Source organism: Podarcis vaucheri (genome assembly GCF_965113315.1).
Source record: "Podarcis vaucheri genome assembly, chromosome: 1".
Classification (NCBI taxonomy): Eukaryota; Metazoa; Chordata; class Lepidosauria; order Squamata; family Lacertidae; genus Podarcis; species Podarcis vaucheri.
The window spans coordinates 21,021,216-21,043,916 of NC_138759.1; the positions used below are offsets into that span (position 1 = coordinate 21,021,216).

The window sequence follows — 22,701 nt, forward strand, 5'->3', positions numbered from 1 at the left end:
ATGGCCCTTCTGCTAATTTACGGCAAGCCTGAAATTGGGAGAAAAACATTTCAACCTGAAGTGCTCAAAATGTTCACACAAATTCTGTTGAGTGCCTTTCTTTGTGAAATGGAAATGTTGCTTGGAATTAGTTTTCTTTTAGGTAACAGTTTTTTAAAAGTGTGATTTTTATTACAGCTAAACGAGGTGTTGTTTGGGGGAAATGATTTGGTGTTTGGATATCTCTGGGGCTTGGGAATTGAATCGGAGGTCAAGCTGCCACACCCTGTTTTCAATTACAGAGAATCCTAGCAGAATAGAATTGTGCAATAAAGATAGGAGAAACCGGCCAATGCAGCAGGAAGATGAATATCGGATTCAGATGGAGCTCAACCGCTATTTAAGAAAAGATGCATTGCCAACAGGAGCACAGTCTGATCCGAGTTTCTATGAGACGGAGGCAGCCAGAACTCCTTCAAGCCGGGGTGAGCAATTGAACATCTTAGGGTGCTTTTTGGTTTCCTCTTTGCTTTGGAGCAAGACTTGTTCTTGGTTACAGTACTGCTCAACTTCTCTACCTGTGGGTCCCCAGATGTTGTTGAAATACAACTCCCATCAACCCTAGCTGGCAAGGCCAGAGCTCAGGGATGATGGGAGTTGCAGTCCAACAATATCTGGGGACCCATAGGTTGAGAACCACTGACGTAGAGGTTGGAGCAGGTAGGTGATGGTCACAGATTCTCCCTTCTCGCTGCAGCACCCTGTAAATTTGCTCTGGAGAGGGGGGGGCAAAATGAGAGGTGATGCAGGCACCTTCCAGGGAAAGGTGGGATAGGCGAAAGAAGCATCTCATTCATGCTTTGGTGTGCTGTAGTTGACCTAAATGTTTTTCATTGTGAACAAATCACGCAAGATGATATCTTTTCTTTTCCTATTAGAAGAAGAAGTGTTTTTCTCAATGGCTGACATGGAGATGTCTCACAGTCTTTCCTCTCTACCACCGCTTGGAGACCCACCAACTATGGATTTAGACCTTTCTTTAACTAGTACATACACTAATACGCCTGCAGGATCTCCCCATGGCGCTGTGGTGGTAGGTTGTCTTTAAACTGTTTGTCTTTGAGCAAATGAAGAGGGGAAGGGTCATAGCTCAGTGGTAGAGCAGTTTGCTTGTAAGGGAGGGGAATGTATCATGTCTGAAACCCTGGAAAGCAGCTACCACTCAGTGTAGATAGTACTGAGCTAGATGCACTTCTGACCAGGCTTTGTATAAGGTAGCTTTCTACGTTCCTATGATTTTTATCATGTGCTTTTTATTTTTTTTTTTTTATTTTTTTTTTTATTGAAAAACTTTATTGTAATCAGGTATACTTTCTCTTACAAAAGTGATTGTATCGTAAAAAAAAAATAAAAAAAATAAAAAAAAAAATAAAAAAAAAATAATCATGTGCTTTTTAAATCAGTGGCACTAATCTCTGTTGTGTATGGCTGTCTGCCTGCCAGTTTCATACCCTTATAGTCATCATCCCAAAAGAGTGCCTGCTACAGGATGATGATGATTGTTTTTTAACAGCATCTCAGTGAAGGCACTATAACTACATTGAAACCTCACATCTTTCCCCTAATTCACCATGACACTATGATGTCATATGTGACATCATTTGCTGTGTTGTCAATAGGTCCAGTGCCGGTGGGTAAGAGAATTTGACAATGCAACCAAGAAATGCTTCAGGGAGCCAGTGTGGTGTAGTGGTTAAGAGTGGTAGACTCGTAATCTGGGGAACTGGGTTCGCGTCTCCGCTCCTCCACATGCAGCTGCTGGGTGACCTTGGGCTAGTCACACTTCTCTGAAGTCTCTCAGCCCCACTCACCTCACAGAGTGTTTGTTGTGGGGGAGGAAGGGAAAGGAGAATGTTAGCCGCTTTGAGACTCCTTCGGGTAGTGTTAAAGCGGGATATCAAATCCAAACTCTTCTTCTTCTTTAAAACTCTGTGAAATTCGATGTATTGACTATATTTGACAAAATAAAAAGTAGCATCACACCAAGTCAGGCTATTGGCACATTTAGTTTAGTATTGTTTACACTGAGTGGCAGAGGCTGTAGGATGTGTCCGGCAGGAATCTTTCCCAGTAATGATAGAGATATCAGGGATTAAACTTAGGACCATTTGCATGCAGAACCTGCTTTCTACCACCTTGTTTTGACCCTTCCCCTTTATATGCACATATTTGATCTCATGGTGGCAACTAGTATCCTACGTCCTCCCACAGTTGTAAAGCTACTTTTCCTATGAAGCCTTTAGCACAGCCCCCCAATTCCCATGACCTCCTGAAACTATTTCTAAGCACATATTACTGAATTAACTAAATATTATTCCCCTGCTTTCCTTTCTCTAGACCCAGGGGGAAGCCATGTTAGGGTACAAGCTTCTCAGGGCAAAAACTTGTCCTCTGCAAATTGCTGTGCACATCTATGGCACTAGGTAAAGAGGACCACTGATCTTTCCCTGTAGGCAACATGTAGCAACCTTTGAGTGGGTTTTTTTAAAGTATGGAAACAGCGGAACTACAAAATGACATGTCATTACGATAATATGCAGTGGTACCTCTGGTTACGAACTTAATTCATTCCGGAAGTCCGTTCTTATCCTGAAACTGTTCTTAACATGAGGCGCCATTAAGTGAAAGCGTGCCTCCTGCACACGATTTCTGTTCGCATCCCGGGGCAAAGTTCACATCTGGGAGCTATTACAGTGGTGCCTCGCAAGACGAAATTAATTCATTCTGCGAGTTTTTTCGTTTAGCGAATTTTTCGACTTGCGAAGCACGAAATCCCATAGGAATGCATTGAAATTCAATTAATGTGTTCCTATGGTCAAAAAAAGTCCAAACAAAGCCAAATTTGGTACAACAAGAGTTTATTAAGTGCTCTTTAAAGTCACACATACTGTAAAGAGCATTTCAAAAATTGAAGGAACAATAAATTAAGTTTCTAAACATGACAGAAAAACATTTAAAAATCAACAAAGTGTACAGTACATTTTCTAAGACTCTGGGGGACAACTTGAAGAAGGTTCCTCTTCCACTCTTTGCTTCTTGCTGAAGAACCCTCTCCCCAACTGTTCCCCCAGCCGCCCACAACACAGAAATTCAAATCCAGAATTTTTTTAAAAAAACAGCAGAGTTGCCCAATGGTCACAGAAAATCATAAAAATGCAGAAAAAAATGCACAAGCTTCCAGATTCTTGCAAACCCCTCCTCAACTGTTCCCCCAGCCACCCACCACACAGAAATTCAAATCCAGATTTTTTTAAAAAAAAACAACAGAGTGGCCCAATGGTCACAGAAAATCATAAAAATGCAGGGGGGGGGGAACACACAAGCTTCCAGATTCTTGCAAACCCCTCCCCAACACCAAGTCCTTGAATTCCAAACACCCCAACCCAAAATCCAACCCCCCCAAAAAAAAGTTTTAAAAGTTTAAAAGAAGTTTTGGAAAAGCTTCAAAAATCACCACAGTCTTCAAAAACCTCAAAAAAGGCTACCACACTCTGTGAGTTGCTCCTCGAAGTCAAGTCGCAACTGTATTAACGGTGTTAAGAAAAAGGAAACAAACTTGCAAGACGTTTTCGTTTTTCGTCTTGCGAAGCAAGCCCATAGGGAAATTTGTCTTGCGAAGCAGCTCAAAAAATGGAAAACCCTTTCGTCTAGCAAGTTTTCCATCTTGCGAGGCATTCGTCTTGCGGGGCACCACTGTACTACCGGGTTAGCACAGCTCATAACCTGACGCATGCGCAACCAGAAGCATTCATATCCAGAGGTACCACTATATGTTGAGGTTCATTTTCTGTTACATTAGTTAAGTTGAGGTGATGTACAGGTGTAACAACCAGCTCTCTCTTTTTCCTTTTAGCAGCAGCCAGCCTGGGGAGACTGTTTTGATCAAAACAAACAGGAACCGCCACACATAAGAGGTTCATCCTTTACACCTAGTGTCATCCACTCAGCTCCACTGCGAAGGACTTGTAAGTAAATAAGTCAAGGTGGTTGGGGCCAGAAGCGAATGTGACTTTTAGGTAAAGGTAAAGGGACCCCTGACCATTAGGTCCAGTTGTGACTGACTCTGGGGTTGCGGCGCTCATCTCGCTTTACTGGCCGAGGGAGCTGGCGTACAGCTTCCAGGTCACGTGGCTAGCATGACTAAGCCGTTTCTGGTGAACCAGAGCAGCGCACGGAAACACCGTTTACCTTCCCGCCGGAGCGGTACCTATTTATCTACTTGCACTTCGTGCTTTCGAACTGCTAGGTTGGCAGGAGCAGGGACCGAGCAACAGGAGCTCACCCCGTCGCCGGGATTTGAGCTGCCAACCTTCTGATCGGCAAGTCCTAGGCTCGGGTTTAACCCACATTGCCACCCCCTTTTACCTTAGTATAATAAGACTGCTTTCCAGGAATGAGTAAGTCGGTGGTTACCACTCACACCGGGCAACCAAGAGACATTATCTTTTCAAGGACACACCTCAGCCAAGCAGAAGCACTTCAGGAAGATGTAGAGCAGGAAAGATGTCCTTACTGAATAAAAGGAAAGTTTTTTGTGTTTTTTTGAAAGTTGTTTTTATGAAAGTTGCAAAAATGGTGAAACGAAATTACTAGGCTCTTGTAAGAATGTTTAAAGAATTAGGTAAAAAGGTAATGGTTATGAGAAGTTGGTAAAGATAAGATTTAAGTTTTAAGGTTTTTTCTAAGTTAAGACGATAATAGAGTAAGGTAACGTAATGACAGAATATTATGAACTATGAAAATGATTTGCTGTGACAATTATTAATCAAGATACAAGAGAAGGGAGGAGGAGGAGGTCATGGAAAGAAGGTAACGAAAATGGATAACTTGAAAATGATGGTTTGTTTTTTCTTTTTCTTCTTTTGTTTTTGTTTTTTCTTTTTGTAATTTTCTTTTTTATTTTTGTAATTTTGAGAAAACTCTTTTTTCAATAAATATCATTTAAAAATAAAAGGAAAGTTTTGCTAACCCAGAGAGATGACAAACAACCAGTCAGTCGTTTTTCACCAAACGCTTCTCAATCTCAGTCCTTTTGCCCCTTTCGAATCCAAAATAGGCAAGGGGACTTTAGATTCCAATCCCAGCCCTTTCGCCAATGTTTTCAAGGAAGGCAAGGGTTCCAATGGTTCCTCAAAAGCAAGGACAACCGAACAATGAAACCAATGACTGGTCCATGTCCCGGGTGGGGTGAGGGTCATGTCTCCAGCTTTCTTCCTGCCTGGCAAAAGTCTGCAGGACCAATAAGGGTGTGGCAGACCCAAGGGCCAGAAAGAGAGGCCCATTTTTGGCCCCTGGACCTGAAAGTCTCCACTACTTTCTGTAGTGGCTTTGGTTTAAAAGGAGAGTATTACTTTTGTGGGAATACATTCAGAACAGAACATTAAGCAAGAAGTCGGTGTTAATTTTGCACGTTTTTTTATCTGTAATCTGTAAGGAGATCTGAGCATATTGAAATCCACCATATGCTTGAAAGTGTTGTTTTTATTTGTAATTTGTGCCAAAATACATTTCTGCAAATCAGAGCAACTTACTATTTTAAATGGAGAGGTTTTTTTTTTAAAAAAATGTATCTTTGTTGCAAATTTAATAGTTAACAACTTTTGTAATAGTCAGAGATACAATCCTTCATACACTTACCTGAAAATTAGTCCTGTTGAACTCATTGAGACTGCACTATATATAAAAAAGTGTGTTTATACACATACACTGAGACCTACTGTATATTACCTTTAAACATTTTTTCCCTTCCCTTTAGCTCTTCCATCCAGATCTGTCTCAGTGGATGAATCCAGGCCTGAACTTCTTTTTCGACTAGCAGTGGGTGCTTTCTCTGTATCGGTACTTCATATTGATCCTTTGCCACCCCCTGAAACGTCACTGAACGCCAGTCCACTTACACCAATGGCACAGGATTTTTTTACCCGCATAGAAAAGGTTGATCCAGTTAAGTTTCCAACAGAAGATTTTCTGTCCCTCCGAGAAGTATTTGCAAAGGCTTGTTCACATGATCACCTTAGGTACAACTTTGCTTATTCATCTGCTAACATAGCAAACAAAATGCATAAATTCTCTGACAACTTGAGCTTGCTCAGTAAATATTTGATGAGAGTGTTGTTGGAACATACTTGAGAGGCTAAGGTATACCTGGTAGATAAAGGGATATTTCCCACCACCCCTTAATTATTGCAGCAGTAGACACTGTAGGTTGCTGGGGTTGTGCCTGGTACACATCAAGTCACCACCACCAAATAAGTTAGAATTCTTTTTCTCTCTGTGTGTGTGTGTGCAGGATTAATTATTTATTTAAAAGCATTTATAAAGCGCTTAATATTTGTAAGATCTCTAAGCAGCGTACAGTATAAGGACAATTAGTGTCATTCAAACACAAATACAACCTAAAGCCAATAAGAGCAGCAGAAAAGCAAATGAAATCTAATAATATGGGAATTCAGGAAATTTACACACATTAAACAGATTCCGATCTTATGGATCAGGGAAAGGATGAGTCTTTGCAAGATGTCTGAGTTAACTGATGGTTGCTGCTTTGTGTAAGCACAGCTGTTATTTCGCTATAGAGTCGTACCTTGGCTGCCAAACACCTTGGAACTCGTACGTTTCGGCTCCCAAGCGATCGAAAACCAGAAGTGAGTGTTCCAGTTTTCAACCGATTTTCAGAAGCTGAATGTCCAGCACGGCTCCCGTGGCTTCCAATTGGCTGCAGGACGCTCCTGTAGCCAATCAGAAGCCGTGTCTTGGTTTTCAAACAGTTCCGGGAGTCGAACTGGAACACATTCTGTTCAAGAACCAAGGTACGACTGCATAGGCTTCTATATAGGCATTAGAAGATTCATACTGAACCACGAAAAATATAGATTGGTGTGATCACGAGCAGATCTCTTCCTTGAATAATTTCAGATTCAGAAATTCATTTGCCCTCCAATGTGCACACAAGTCCTACAAGAAGTGAGGTTTGCCCTTGACTTTAGTAGAGAGTTCAGCATCCTGTAGCATTCGCAGAACTTCTTTCTTGAGTGAAATTAATGAATAACCTTTGTGTGTGCATCAGCTGCCAGAAAGCTGGTTTTGGGCAATGTTGTATTGGAAATTACTGCATTTAATTTCAAAAGTCTCCTACAGTGGAGGAAGGACATGGATGTTTGTTTGGCAATGCGAATTAAGATGTCACTAGTGGGGGGGAGGTATTACATAAATAAATTCTTTTCATTATTTATCTTCTGCCTTGCAGTTTTAACACATCTTTGTATGTTTTGCAAGGAATTAAGCATTAGCATGTGTTGGAATAAGATTGCAAAATTGCATCTTTCTCCTTGTTTTATTTCAGTGACATTGGCAATTTAATGACTGATGTATTTTTATGATATTTTAAATAATTTTCAATGCAGAATGACTATAGGCGTTCAGTTTATGCAGTTTTATACCGTTGTTTCTCGCCATAGGTTTATAGGCACAGACATCAAAGTGTCCTATGAACAAAGACAGAGGTCGGCTTCCCATTGTTTGAGTACAGATTTATATATTGGACAGATGGAACTTCTGGAGTGCCTCTTTTCCATGGACTCTCATTCTGACATACCTCACTATACAGAGGTAGAAATCCATATGACTTAACACAAGCTATTGAAATGCATTGCAAAAACTCTTAATGCTCCATTAGTACTGTCCTATGAATATTTGCTTTCAAGTAAACTGAGTTCAGTGGCCAAGCGTTCCACAGGAATGCTTATTTGGGGAGTAATTCAATGTCACACTTTTCACTTTTCAATCAGATGTTCAATCAGCACAAGCATTTCAGCTTGATTGGCAGAATGAATCCCCCTCTCCTCCCCTCTCATGCTGTTCTGGAGGTTCTTCTGACACCTCCACACTGGGCCAATTTTGCGGGGGGGGGGGGCGGACCGCATTGCACTAGTGGCAATCCTTGCACGGGCTTCCGCTAGTGGGACCAGTTAGTTGAACGTGGCGCTTTGTGCTACAACTGGAATTTTTCAGTAACTTGAGCCGTTCAATTGGAAATTTCACTTTAGGCTCGGAGATTAAATATCTCTTACTTCAGGCTATGTGGGAAGGATCTCACATATTGCAAGCTTTTGTACTATGTGCCGTAGGTACTGTTTGTGGAATTGGGGTCACTCCACATTCTGGTATTAAAGGAGCAGTTGGATAGCCTGAGTGCATGTTTTATCAGCACTGTAGAGTTTCCCTTGTCAGCTGCAAATGATATCTTTTCATCCCAAGGGCTATGTCCAGTGTTATCGCCTGTGCTGACAGAAGGTTCTTTGCTTTGGCAGAGGCTGCTGTCAACGGAATGGAGAGAGTTGATTTTTGCTAGTTATCCTCCGCTCGCCCGCCCCCTCTGCATGTCCCCAAAATCTGCTCCAGAGTGTTGGGGACTATTTAGAGCAGTGTGGCAGGTGGCACAGCACTGCAGGTGAAGAGGGAATGAGCAAAAATAAATAAATTAACCTCCCATTTCTGCTGGCAGAAGCCTCCGTTGGGTCAATGGGCCTGCTGTCAGTTCAAGGCTACAGCTACTAGTATATAGAAAAGTTGGCTCCAGATAAAGGTCATTTTTGTTGACCCCGGAGATGGGGTTTAGGGATGCCCCTGGTGCATAATACTCCAGAATTACTCCATCCCTTCCTGGACGCTCTTGACATCACTGACCAGAGCATGATAAGAAGACCCCTGGTTCTGCTGGACTACTTCTCCGTTGTCTTTTAAATTCCCCAAAGCTCCATATTTTCTCTTTACACATCCAGCTTGTAGTGTAAAGAGGGATGTCATCTTGGCAATAGAATTGTTGCATCACTGCAAGTTTCTCTAGACGACTCATAAAATGTCAAAAAATACCGGTCTGTAATGGATTAGACCACAGCAGATCATCTGGTAGAGAAACAAATTGAATGAGGTCACCTTCTAGTAGATAATTTTATCTTCCTCCCTAATCAATGTATTTGCTTTCCGTAGAACTGTAGAGTTGGAAAGGACCCTGAGGGTCATCTAGTCCAACCCCCTGCAATGCAGGAATTTTAATTACTTGTGAAATCTACTTGCATTTCATCACTGCCTTTTATTTTGCTATAGCTGCTAATGTTTAACTCTGAAAGACAAGGAAACAAGCTGCACCCTCTCTCCTGCCTTCAGCTCCATTACAAGCACTCGGATAACAGAGGGCCTCAGGTAGATTAGAAAATATTATTTCCTCTTATCTTTTGAATAAAAACAATTGAAATCTTTATTTCAAGTTGTGTGTATGTAGCTCTGTAGAAAATTCTGTATTTTGCCACTGACTATTTATTTTACTTTTTTGTGACAGGGTAGCCAAGGGAGATTGAGCTCTGTCCCCCAGAAAGCAGATTTACAAATCAAGTTGAGTCCAGCTTTCTGTGAATTAGATATCAGCATTGTGGACAGACTAAATTCACTGCTTCAGCCGCAGAAGTTAACCACAGTGGAGATGATGGCATCACACATGTATACCTCCTACAACAAACACATTAGCCTGGTAAAGCAATTGTAATTTTATCACTGATAAAAGGAAAATGACAAGATGGCATGTGGCAGCTTTTATCTGTCAGGTTCACACTTCCATGTAAATAATTTAATAAATAATTTTACAGTGCATGGTTTTGTCCCACTCAGAAGTTGATTAATTGCAACTCAGTGTGTGAACTTCATTGAAAAGTTTAGGGAGGTGAGATGGAAAAAAGTTATACCAATGGTATTTGATCTATGGTGAACCATTTTTTGCAGTAGAACAGCTATTTGGCTTAGACCTTTGTTAACTGGCTTTAGCCAATGCTTCCACATTAAACAACAAACACTGTTAGGAATGCTTGAAATGTACAATGAAGCATTAAAAATGACTGTGACTTTCTATAATTTCGACTAAATTGTACATGTTTGTTGTAATGCAATGGACTGTGGACATAACTGCTTTTGAGTGCCGTGCTTGAATCCCCATCAAAGCCTCTCTTGAAGGTGGGAGGCGATCCTAAACCTTGTGAGATGTGAAATTCAGCTGTGTCTGTTAGCCAGTAGAATGGACAACATTGCTGGAATAGATTCTTCCTTTCCCTGCACACTTCCAAAATCCACTCCAGAAAGTTTGGTGTGTGTGCTCCAAAGAAAATTTGGAAGGAGGTGCTCATGTGAAATTGGATGTTGCCCCTTAAGTTGTGTTTTTTGCCCCTCAAAATTGTTCTAAAAATATTTGTTTGCCCTCCCCTTACTTTGCAATTGTTTCAGCACAAGGCATTTGCTGAAGTTTTCCTGGACGATTCTCGTACTCCTGCAAATTGCAAAATGTCGGTACAAGTGACTGCACCAGCTTTGAAGCTCTCAGTTCGCTTCCCAATTCCTGACCTGCGATCAGACCCAGAACGAGGACCTTGGTTCAAGAAGTCGCTTCAGAAAGAAATTCTTCATTTAGAATTTGCAGATATGGAACTCAAAACTGAGTTTACAGGAGGACCAACTCCAGAGCAAGTTAAATTAGAGCTCACTTTTAAAGAGCTAACTGGTAAGCGAAGGGATCTCTATTGGTTGCAATAGATGGTTGTAGCCAGTGCTTTTCGTTTGAGGTGCCATAAATTGATAAAAGTGCAGTGGATGCCAGAACAAAATGGCTGTCATGGGAAGCGAAAAAAAGGGTTGCTGTTACTCAGCACCACTGAGTACTGTTGCACCTACCCACCCAAAATCCTGGTTGTAGCTACGTTGTTCCTGGGCGATATGAGGGACCTATTAGTAAGATGATACTTATTTATTGTTCCAGTTTCTATTATTATAGGAATATGCAGACTTTCTTCGGAGAGAAGGGAAAGGAAGACAGTTTTCATATATATAGCATATGAGATTACAGGGAAATTCGCTTGTTACTTCTTTTTATTGCAACTTTAGACAAAGCCCAATAAATCTTTGGCATTTGAGAAATAACTGTTACATGATAGTTAGAGATATTTGGTCCTGAGTGATCATAGTAGTCTGCAATCCTCTTTTGATGCCGGAGGAGTTCACTATCTAAATTATTTTCAGAGCTAACAAGGAGCTACTTTTCCATTCTTTGTGATGGAAAAGGAAAAATTGTTTCAAAAAGGCTGATTTTGTGTCACTGCTAAATGTAGAAGCTAATCTCTTCGTGATTAAATGGCTACGCAGTTAGTCCTAGGCATGCACAACATAATCTTCTCCGGTTTCACCATAGCATCATTTGAAGAAGGCAAAGAGGAATCAGCTGTACAGTTTTTTCAAGTTTCCAGTGGTGTAGTTGGAGAGATGATCTCATCAGACAACTTTGACTGGCCACGGTAAAACAAAATACTGTTTGTTCTCTGTGTAAATCCTAACCGCTTATGATGTGCTGCTGCTGAAAAAACTGTTAACTGTTTAGAGCAGAGTTAAATCAAATCTAGGTTGTGTTGGTCTGGTAATTAATTACTCTTGATGTTGGAATTGTGCTTCCCTCCTATCAATGATTATGGCTTGAATATGACCACTCTTGCTCTTCCATAGACCCAAGGCCATCATAACCACTACTAAAAACATCTATAATATGTAGACATTTTAAAAACTACCGTATTTTTCGCTCTATAACACGCACCAGACCATAACACGCACGTAGTTTTTAGAGGAGGAAAACAAGAAAAAAAATATTCTAAACGAAATAGTGGATATATGATTTTTGTGGTTCATGCTGTGGCCACAGACATGTGATCTGACAGTGAGTTTGGAGTAGCCCAATGCAAAAATCCTGAGGATCCATGTGGATCCATGCTTTGTAACCACGGAGGAGGGAAGGAAGGGGAACCATGGATCCTCTGCTCACGACTGCAGCAGATCCCCCCCTGGCCACCCACAGGCATTCGCTCCATAACACGCACAGACATTTCCCCTTACTTACTAGGAGGAAAAAAGTGAGTGTTATGGTGCAAAAAATACGGTATTTTTGACAGTACTTAGCGAAACAGCAGAAATAACAGAACTATAATCAAAAGACGGCAGTGTGGGTCTCATTTGGAAAATATATTAAATGTCTGAGATAAAATGAGAACACTCAGCAGTAACAAAGGAGGAGGTTTTACTAATCCAGCATAAACCCATTCTTGTCTCTTTCTACTGCAGTACTAAGGGTTACTAAAGGTACTCTTATTTCCACCATTATAAGCATGTCCAGTTTCTTAATATCAGTTATATACAGTGGTACCCCGCAAGACGAACGCCTCGCAAGACGGAAAACCCGCTAGACGAAAGGGTTTTCCGTTTTGGAGGCGCTTCGCAAAACGAATTTCCCTATGGGCTTGCCTCGCAAGACGACAGCCCATAGGGAAATCTCCGGGACAGCGGGGAAGCGCAGCGCATCTTCCCCACTGTCCTCGGACCTCCTCCCGCCGCCCGGTATCGGAACGAAGCTCCGATGCTGGGCGGGGGGGGGAACGCCTCCTCCCGCCGCGCGGCATCGGAACGAAGCTCCGATGCCGGGCGGGGGGGGGGGACGCCTCCTCCCGCCGCGCGGCATCGGAACGAAGCTCCGATGCCGGGCGGGGGGGGACGCCTCCTCCCGCCGCGCGGCATCGGAACGAATCTCCGATGCCGGGCGGGGGGGGGAACGCCTCCTCCCGCCGCGCGGCATCGGAACGAAGCTCCGATGCCGGGCGGGGGGCGCCTCCTCCCGCTGCGCGGCTTCGGATGGCTTTCCTGAAGACTTGGGGTGGGAGGAGGGTTTTCCTTCCCACGGCCAACATTCAGAATGCTGTTCTGAATGTTGGCGGCGGGGAGGAAAAACCCTCCTCCCACGCAAGCCCCGGGAACAGAGGGAAAGCACTGCGCGCCTTCCCCTCTGTTCCCGTACCTGTCCTGAAGGCTTGCGGTGTGGAGAAAAGCCCTTCTCCGCACCGCCAGCCTGGCAAGCGGTTTCCCTAGGAACGCATTAATTGATTTTTAATGCATTCCTATGGGAAACCGTGCTTCGCAAGACAAAAAACTCGCAAGAAGAAAAAACTTGCGGAACCAATTAATTTCGTCTTGCGAGGCACCACTGTAGTCACTTCTAATGTTTCAGTGCTGCCCAGGAGACTGGTCTTCCTCACTCTTAATACACAGGGTTTGGAACTTCAGAAAGCTGAGAAACTATTCATGCTTGACACATATTCCACTTACTTTGGGAAAGTACCGTACATTTATATAAACATACATAGTATTAACATAGAAATAGATTTTGTGTGTGTGTCGAAAATATCTGTAGAAACTTTTATGAGAACCTTTTCATTGCCACAAAACGCATAACTATTTCTGGAATTAGTCACAGTTTCCTCTTCTTATTTGACTGTTAGGATTGTCCTTAAAATAAACCCACTGGCTGTGCACTCCATTCTGGAAAGGATAGCTCCTGAGGATGAAGAGGAGGTTGATGTTCATTTTCAAGAAGAGGAAGAAGGAGGATCTCACTCCCTGAAGGATGTGTGTGATCTTAGAAGACCAAAGCCATCTCCCTTTTCCTCTCGTCGAGTCATGTTTGAGAATGAAGAAGTAAGCACAAAGGGCTTATCTGTATGGCATTTTTTGCATCCAGTTGCTGTATTCAGTTTCAACAAATAATTAACCATTGTAAATTGCTCAACTTACGCTGTTTGGTTAGTTGGCATGGTCTCAGCAAATCACGGCAAACCATTTCCCCAAGGCAAGCCTGTGCAACTTACATGAGCATCTAAAAACAATATGAAATAATATGCTGTTATTTACTCTGTTGTTATTTCCTGTGTTGTTTTTAGCTGCTCTGTCATTGCATTTTGTACATTGCACTGAGACATATTTGAGGAAGGCTAATAATAACCACAGATTATACCTGAGATGATGTTTTTATTTCTAGATGGTGATGCCAGGTGACGCACTGGAGATGACTGAGTTTCAGGATAAAGCAATCAGCAATTCTCATTATGTACTGGAGCTCATGTTACCAAATGTGTATTTAACATTCCCAAACAAGACCTTTTATGAAAAGCTATATAATCGGTAAGTATAAGCGCTAGCTTTCATGGTTTGCATGACCCATGATCTGGATCCAGAGGAGGCCTTTTTTGAGCAGAAGGCAGGGGAAAGCTCTTTCCACCACTTCCACCCTACAGCTGATGCCACCTATCACTTCCCTTTCCTGCTTTGGGCTAGGACAGGGGTCTGCAACCTTTAAGACAAAAAGAGCCACTTGGACCTGTTTCCAAAGGGAAAAAAAACTGGGAGCCGCAAAACTCGTCATTATAAAAATAACTTTTTTGTCACTTTTTATTATTATTTCTTTGTTTGACCCCTCAGAATTACTCCTCCTCATAGAAATAAACCTTAAATTAACAAGTTACCTTTTTTGTGTGTGTGTTCTTCACTCCCCTTCAAAACAGTGACCAGCGTACATGCCCCTTACAATGTAGCGGGCGGGCAGGTGACGTCGGGACGGTGCGTGACTAACGCATGCACCGCCCCCATGCAAAGTCACAGCCAGTACAGCGCCCGCCACAGTGGGGAGTGTCGGGGCGCACAATGCGCCTCCTCCCCTCGCTAGTATCCGCCCCGGAGCCGCGGCAAAGGTGTAAAAGAGCCACATGCGGCTCCGGAGCCGTGGGTTGCAGACCCCTGGGCTAGGATCACCACTAGCCCCTTTAGAAGAAGAAGAAGAAGAAGAAGAAGAAGAAGAAGAAGAAGAAGAAGAAGAAGAGTTTGGATTTGATATCCCGCCTTTCACTCCCTTTAAGGAGTCTCAAAGCGGCTAACACTCTCCTTTCCCTTCCTCCCCCACAACAAACACTCTGTGAGGTGAGTGGGGCTGAGAGACTTCAGAGAAGTGTGACTGGCCCAAGGTCACCCAGCAGCTGCATGTGGAGGAGCGGGGATGCGAACCCGGTTCCCCAGATTGCAAGACTACCGCTCTTAACCACTACACCACACTGGCTCTTTACAGGTTCCACATACAGTGGTACCTCGGGTTAAGTACTTAGAATCATAGAATCATAGAATCATAGAATCATAGAGTTGGAAGAGACCACAAGGGCCATCGAGTCCAACCCCCTGCCAAGCAGGAAACACCATCAGAGCACTCCTGACATATGGTTGTCAAGCCTCTGCTTAAAGACCTCCAAAGTAGGAGACTCCACCACACTCCTTGGCAGCAAATTCCACTGTCGAACAGCTCTTACTGTCAGGAAGTTCTTCCTAATGTTTAGGTGGAATCTTCTTTCTTGTAGTTTGGATCCATTGCTCCGTGTCCGCTTCTCTGGAGCAGCAGAAAACAACCTTTCTCCCTCCTCTATGTGACATCCTTTTATATATTTGAACATGGCTATCATATCACCCCTTAACCTCCTCTTCTCCAGGCTAAACATGCCCAGCTCCCTTAGCCGTTCCTCATAAGGCATCGTTTCCAGGCCTTTGACCATTTTGGTTGCCCTCCTCTGGACACGTTCCAGTTTGTCAGTGTCCTTCTTGAATTGTGGTGCCCAGAACTGGACACAGTACTCCAGGTGTGGTCTGACCAGAGCAGAATACAGTGGCACTATTACTTCCCTTGATCTAGATGCTATACTCCTATTGATGCAGCCCAGAATTGCATTGGCTTTTTTAGCTGCCGCGTCACACTGTTGGCTCATGTCAAGTTTGTGGTCAACCAAGACTCCTAGATCCTTTTCACATGTACTGCTCTCAAGCCAGGTGTCACCCATCTTGTATTTGTGCCTCTCATTTACTTAATTCGTTCTGGAGGTCCGTTCTTAACCTGAAACTGTTATTAACCCGAAGCACCACTTTAGCTAATGGGGCCTCCTGCTGCTGCCGCACCGCCGGAGCACGATTTCTGTTCTCATCCTGAAGCAAAGTTTTTAACCCAAGGTACTATTTCTGGGTTAGCGGAGTCTGTAACCTGAAGCGTATGTAACCCGAGGTACCACTGTAATGCCTGTTCCATAGTTGTAATAAATCCAGACAGTCAAACCTTGGTTGTCAAATGTAATCCGTTCCCGAAGATCGCTCGACTTCTGAAACCTTTGGCAATTGAGGCGTGACTTCCGATTAGTTGCAAGAGCTTCTTGCATTCAAGCAGAAGCCACGTTGGGCGTTCGGGTTCTGAAAAATGTTTGAAAACTGGATCATTTACTTCCGGGTTTTCAGCATTCGGGATCCAAAACTTTCGAAAAGGGAGCCTTTCAAGAACCAAGATTTGACTGTATTCTAGTCTGCCCAGCCTGTTGACATCAGGCAGGTGCTTTCAATGTAGTCTTTTGGGTGCCTGCTTAAGGCATTTTTGCTTAGGCAAGCCCATCCAGATACATAGTAGTTGATGTGCTTCAATCTTTTCCTGTTACTTTTAATTCTCTCTTAAATATTTTTAAGTATTTGTTTTCAGCTTTCCATAGGTAATTTAAATATTGCTTGTAAACCACTTAGGTGTTTTACTGTAATCAAGTGTCATATACATTTTGTTAAGTTAAATAAAATAAACCCATTATCAGTTCATTTTTCCAGATCACAGACCTGCCTTTGTTCAAGTTTTTCCAGGTTCAAATTAATATTTGCCTGTATTTCCCTCCCTTTGTAGGATCAGTAATGATTTATTACTGTGGGAACCCACAGCTCCATCTCCTGTAGAAACATTTGAAAATATTTCTTACGGTGTTGGACTTTCAGTGGCCAGCCAGTTGATCAACACATTCAGTAAAGACAGTCAGTTCAAATCTACTATTCATTATGGTAATATACTATAAACATCTTACTGAATTATTATGTTTAAGCATATAAAAGTCCAAGTGTATCTCTAATACAGCTGAAGCTACTGAATTGATAGAGGGAGAAACTATACATAAAGGTGTTACTTACTGTTCCTGAAGGAAAATTTAAAATCTGCTTACTTTTTAGCATCCTTATTTTTTTAAAAAATGTGGTTTCACTTTCTATGATAAGCTGTTTATTATGCATGGTTAAAGATTCACTTGTTTTTTGTTTTGCCTTTTGTAGATGATGATAGTGGGTCTGAGGAAGAAACACTCCAATATTTTTCCACCGTTGATCCAAACTACTGTTCCCGGAGAAAGAAAAAAACTGAATCCCAGAACAGGAACACGCAGAGTTTTCTGTCAGTTCTTTTGAACATTAACCATGGATTAGTGTCAATATTCACTGATGTCAAGGTATGACTTCTAGGGTGAGAGAACCCATACTAGCTTGACTAGAGTTGCTGTTTTGACCATACTTCATAAACCACTACGGTAGCACGTTGATCGTTCATAGTATGTTAGGGATAATGTTGGTTTTTGTTTTAAAGGATGGGATTGCTTCAGATAAAGTGTGGACTAAGCAGAGGAATCTTTTCAGACAACCTATAATTCTCTGATTCTTTCTCCAGCAGGACGATGGGAGTGTATGTGAAGACAAACATGGAGAATTTTGGTTTGAGTTCAGTAGTGGGTCGCTGTTCTGTGTGACAAAGTATGAAGGCTTTGAAGACCAGCATTACATCTGTCTCCATTCCAGCAGCCTCAGCTTATATCATCAAGGTATGAAATGTCAGTGTAGAAATAATGTTTGTGTTCCAAACTATTAAAAGGTGAGGGGTTGAGTAGGGAGAAAATTAGTGATTGTCATCTATCAAGTTATACAAAACCTTGACAGCTAGGGTTTGTGGGCCTTACAGTTTGAAGATCAGTGAGAAGCAACTCCTCCTTCCAGTATATGTTCCTCAAATAATTTTTATTTGATTTGATTTAATATTCTAGAGCACTTGCCTTTCAGTCCCGTCCCCCCCCCTCCAGGTACAAATATATGAATCCAAATTGGGAATTATTACTTCTTTACAAATGTAAGTCTACTGCAGTCCAGTTTATCCACCACAACTGCATTCCTTAAGCATATGGAAAGAAATGTACTCATAATATGTCTAAGGAGCTAGTCATGGTGCTTATGTGAAACACAGGAGGGTGAATTGCTAATAACAACCAAATCAGAGCTGACATATAGAAATTTTTTCTAAGTACACCTATGATTGCAAAACCTTCTATTTGTACAGTAAGAAAGTTGTGTTGGATGTCTGCAGGTATTTCTGAAGGCTGCCTTTCCTAGAAGAGAACTACTCCAAAATGCATTGTTCTGCATTATAAGTATAAGTATAGTATTTCTGTTTGTCAATATACATAACAAAACAAATTGCTGACAAGATTTTAGAAATCTTCCCTGCAGTTTTACTTAACGAAGTTTGGGTGTTTAGAGCATCAGCCAGATGTTAGCAAATTTTAGAGTACAATATGTGGAATTTTTTGTATCTCAATTCAAAATGTCTTTGAAGGACTATCTAACCACAAAGCTGTCTTTCTGCAGGTGTGGTGGATGGAGTTGTCTGTCCATCTGAAGTAAGGCTGCCAAGTGCAACGCCACCCCATTGGTTAGAGCCTACTATTTACTTTTCGGAAGAAGAAGGTCTCAGTAGGGCTTCCTCAGATGGTGTGGGAGTGGACTGCTTAAGCATGTTGTCTGTTGCAGTTAAGATACAATCAAATAAGTTGGAGACCAATACAAAGGTTTGTATTTAGAAATTAATATCTATATATCTGTATCTGTATATGCTCTGAAAGTATTTACATGAATATTTTGGATGAACTTGTTTTTGTAGGAGTTTTTAGTTGCTGTTGGACTAAGAGGAGCCACTCTTCAACACAGAGTACTTCCTTCAGGTTTAAGCTGGCATGAACAGGTGTGTTAATTTGCTAAATGTTCTATGGTCTATCTGGAGATCATTCTCGGGGGTGTGTGTATGTTCTAACGTAGAGTATTCCTACTGAGTATTGGAGTTCCTGTAAGCTTGCTTTGTGTGGCTCAGTCCTGTATAACTGGGAATCCCCATCCTTCTGAGTAAAATACGGCTTTACAATAAATATATTATCCACCGCTTCTCCTTTTTATACAGTCTGCAAAATATTTCAGTGACAGCTGATGTTACCTTACTTGATTAGAATACAGTGGGCCTATCTTTACACTTTTGTAATTGTAGATTTTGTATTTTTTGAACATTTCTGATGAGCCTGTGTTGGGATATAATCCTCCAGCTTCTGTTACAACTTTCCACGTCCATCTCTGGAGTTGTGCCCTGAATTATAGGTAAGCTAAACAAATAAAGTGTTTGAATCAGCCTATTAAGTCAACTGTTGTCCTGAACCAGTTGCTTTAATATTCAGTTTGTCAAGTTTATTTATGGTCACTTGAATTTCTGAACTACTTGCTTTCCAAATATCTTTCAAATAATTTTTTATTTTTATTTTTGGGTAGGCCTCTGTTTTTGCCAACTAGATCACTTCTTACCGTTGAAACATTTAGCATTTCAAGTAGTGTGGCACTGGATAAATCATCTTCTACTCTCAGGTAAAGTTTGCTAAGAACTTTAACAAATCCCACATTTAACTTATATTTCTTTCAACATTTACAAAATTGTTGGAAAATATAATTCCTTTAAAAAACATCCTTTTTGTTATAGAATAATCTTGGATGAGGCTGCTTTGCATCTGTCTGACAAGTGTAATGTTGCAGTGAATCTCCAAAGAGGTAAGTGCATTTCAGCTTTTAAAGGGATTCATACAATTCCAAATAACTAGTAAGGATATTAAATGTGTTTTTATGTTAAGCAACTGTTAGCTGAGCTGGACATGATTGTCTGATGTAGCATGATGGAGGAAAGAAGCTTTGTTGTTTTGAATTTCCCATGCATGTGATTCTTGTCTAGTTATGGTCAACATATTAGAATAAAATAGCCAAACTGCATCCCAGTATATTAATGAATTCTGGATTCATTGCTGGACAATTGTAAAGTTGTCCATGGAAGCACAAGCCAAAATTGGCCACTAAAATAGTCATTCTAAAATCATTCCCATTCATAAGACACAAAAAAACAACAGATAGAATCATAGCTAGGGTGGGGGCGCTGTCTACTCATTTTCTGTAGTTTAGAAAGGGCTTGAGTTTCAGTCGTAAAACAATCCATCATCATGAAGGCATTTGAGGGCTTAAATATGAGGCATAAGCAGCAATTCAGGAGTTTAGCAGATAATTATTTTGTTTTCTTCAGATTATGTTCGAGTTATGGACATGGGACTCTTAGAACTGACTATAAGGGCAGTGAAACCTGGATCTGATGGAGAGAGAGTAAGGAATTGAGTTAAAATATAAAAGCTAAATTATGTCTGGTTTAAGTTTTGGAGTGTGTATGTGTGTGTGTTTTCGGTCCCAGCTCCTGCCCACCTAGCAGTTTGAAAGCACCCCTAAGTGCAAGTAGATAAATAGGTACCGCTTTATAGCGGAAAGGTAAATGGTGTTTCCATGTGCTGCGCTGGTGCCGGCTCGTCAGAGCAGCTTTGTCACGCTGGCCACGTGACCCGGAAGTGTCTCCGGACAGCGCTGGCCCCCGGCCTCTTAAGTGAGATGGGCGCACAACCCTAGAGTCGGACACGACTGGCCCATATGGGCAGGGGTACCTTTACCTTTACATTTTTATAATAAAGCTTTGGCCTTTGAGATACTTGTTCAAAAAAGTGTGATTGAAATTGACTTTGGCTCTTAAACATACTGGGTCATTTTCTAAACACATATGTCTGGTTCCTTGATCGTACATTCAGGACTGACTTAAGAAAAGTGCATCTTCTGCTGGTGTCGGACATGATTTTGAATTATTGTCTGTTTAGAGTAAGCCACGTTTTGAACTCCATTGTTCCAGTGATGTGATCCACATTAGAACGTGCTCAGATTCCTGTGCTGCATTAATGAATCTTATCCAGTATATTGCAAGTTACGGTGATCTGAATCCGCCTGCGAAGATGGAGAATACTTGTGGAGCGACCAAGCAAAATGTTAAGGTATGAAAAGGCATCTCTCTCTCTCTCTCTCTCTCTCTCTCTCTCTCTCTCTCTCTGTTTCCATTCACCATAACTTTTTATGGCCTAGCTTTGTCCACAGTTGTGAAAACTGCTAATTACACAAAGCTTTTGGGGGGGAAAAAGATTATTATCCCTACTAATTCACAATAGGCTATGTCTTACCTTGCATGGACTGGGCTGGCTTTCAGATGTCATTATTTGTATTGGTAGTCAGAATATTTTGCAAATATTCTGAAAGCTGTCATATGGGGTAGCAATCACAATTTCAGTTAATTTGTTTAGCTTGAAAAGAAATACAGTGGTACCTCGGGTTAAGTACTTAATTCGTTCCGGAGGTCCGTTCTTAACCTGGAACTGTTCTTAACCTGAAGCACCACTTTAGCTAATGGGGACTCCTGCTGCTGCCACACTGCTGCGGCGCAATTTCTGTTCTCATCCTGAAGCAAAGTTCTTAACCCGAGGTACTATTTCTGGGTTAGCGGAGTCTGTAACCTGAAGCGTATGTAACCCGAGGTACCACTGTAACCTAACATTGGTTCCCAAGTGGATGGGTTGGCTCCTTCAACTGACGGCATTGGCTACTAGGAGGGTTGATTATTAATAGCTAACCTCTGGACCGGAGCATTGAATCTGTCTAGATCAGTGGTGGCGAACGTATGGCATGCATGCCAGAGAGGGCACTCAGAGCCCTCTCTGTGGGCACGCGTGCCATCATCCCAGCAGGGCCATAGCTTCCGTGCTGGGAGTGGGGGGGGGGAGGAGGAGGAGGAGGAAAGGGCTCACGGGGAGTGGAGGCAGGGATCTTTCAGAAGGCAAGTGAGCATAGAATCATAGAATCATAGAGTTGGAAGAGACCACAAGGGCCATCGAGTCCAACCCCCTGCCAAGCAGGAAACACCATCAGAGCACTCCTGACATATGGTTGTCAAGCCTCTGCTTAAAGACCTCCAAAGAAGGAGACTCCACCACACTCCTTGGCAGCAAATTCCACTGTCGAACAGCTCTTACTGTCAGGAAGTTCTTCCTAATGTTTAGGTGGAATCTTCTTTCTTGTAGTTTGGATCCATTGCTCCGTGTCCGCTTCTCTGGAGCAGCGGAAAACGACCTTACTCCCTCCTCTATGTGACATCCTTTTATATATTTGAACATGGCTATCATATCACCCCTTAACCTCCTCTTCTCCAAGCTAAACATGCCCAGGCAAGGGATGTTTCCGTCACCCCCCCCCCCCCAGCCTGCTCCTGTTTGCATGCAAGTAGGAGCGGGATTGGGCAGCTCCTGGCTGCCTTCAGGTGGTGCAGGGGCTCCCAGATTCAGCTTCCAGGCTGCCTCCACCTTCTCCAACGCCAGCAACTATTCAGCCTGGCTGCCTTCACAGGGTTGCAGGGGATCTGATGCGGAAGTGGGGGCTACTTTAAACTTCTCCCTTGAGTGGAGTGCAGCTGTGAACCCCTCAACAAAGTGTGACAGAGACTGCACCTCCCCATCTTAGCTGCCCCGATCCAGCTCCTTTTCCCGTGCAAGCAGCAACGCTGCCTAGCGGAGCAGCCCAACCCCACTCCTACTTGCCTGCAAACAGGAGCAGGCTGGGGGGGGGAGGGTGACAGCAACATCCCTTGCCTGCTCACTTGCCGCCCTGGCCCAGCCTCCCCTCACTCAGCGCCAGGGCCGCCAGAGCTGGAGGAGGGGGTGGTTGCTGTTGTGCCGCCGGCGGCAGGACCCAGCGCTGGAGGGTGGCAGGTGCCTGCTT

At 42.6% G+C, this 22,701-nt stretch overlaps 1 protein-coding gene across 3 annotated transcripts in view; it reads left to right on the forward strand.

The window, feature by feature from the left end:
* The window catches only part of ATG2B (autophagy related 2B), a 49,354-nt gene that overhangs the window by 13,286 nt on the left and 13,367 nt on the right, over positions 1-22,701 (forward strand). Inside the window, exons 8-28 of one of the 3 annotated variants that reach the window (XM_082228714.1) lie at positions 282-464; positions 918-1,072; positions 3,893-4,004; positions 5,795-6,056; positions 7,497-7,647; positions 9,145-9,240; positions 9,377-9,565; positions 10,309-10,582; positions 11,267-11,369; positions 13,392-13,587; positions 13,928-14,070; positions 16,637-16,788; positions 17,053-17,225; positions 17,444-17,591; positions 18,409-18,608; positions 18,701-18,781; positions 19,079-19,185; positions 19,354-19,446; positions 19,559-19,626; positions 20,147-20,223; positions 20,760-20,930. In XM_082228714.1, the coding sequence (XP_082084840.1) occupies positions 282-464; positions 918-1,072; positions 3,893-4,004; positions 5,795-6,056; positions 7,497-7,647; positions 9,145-9,240; positions 9,377-9,565; positions 10,309-10,582; positions 11,267-11,369; positions 13,392-13,587; positions 13,928-14,070; positions 16,637-16,788; positions 17,053-17,225; positions 17,444-17,591; positions 18,409-18,608; positions 18,701-18,781; positions 19,079-19,185; positions 19,354-19,446; positions 19,559-19,626; positions 20,147-20,223; positions 20,760-20,930 (3,134 nt within the window). Of the gene's footprint in view, positions 1-281; positions 465-917; positions 1,073-3,892; positions 4,005-5,794; positions 6,057-7,496; positions 7,648-9,144; positions 9,241-9,376; positions 9,566-10,308; positions 10,583-11,266; positions 11,370-13,391; positions 13,588-13,927; positions 14,071-16,636; positions 16,789-17,052; positions 17,226-17,440; positions 17,592-18,408; positions 18,609-18,700; positions 18,782-19,078; positions 19,186-19,353; positions 19,447-19,558; positions 19,627-20,146; positions 20,224-20,759; positions 20,931-22,701 lie in introns of all 3 variants that reach the window. The other 2 variants (XM_082228712.1, XM_082228713.1) reach the window with 2 other exon arrangements.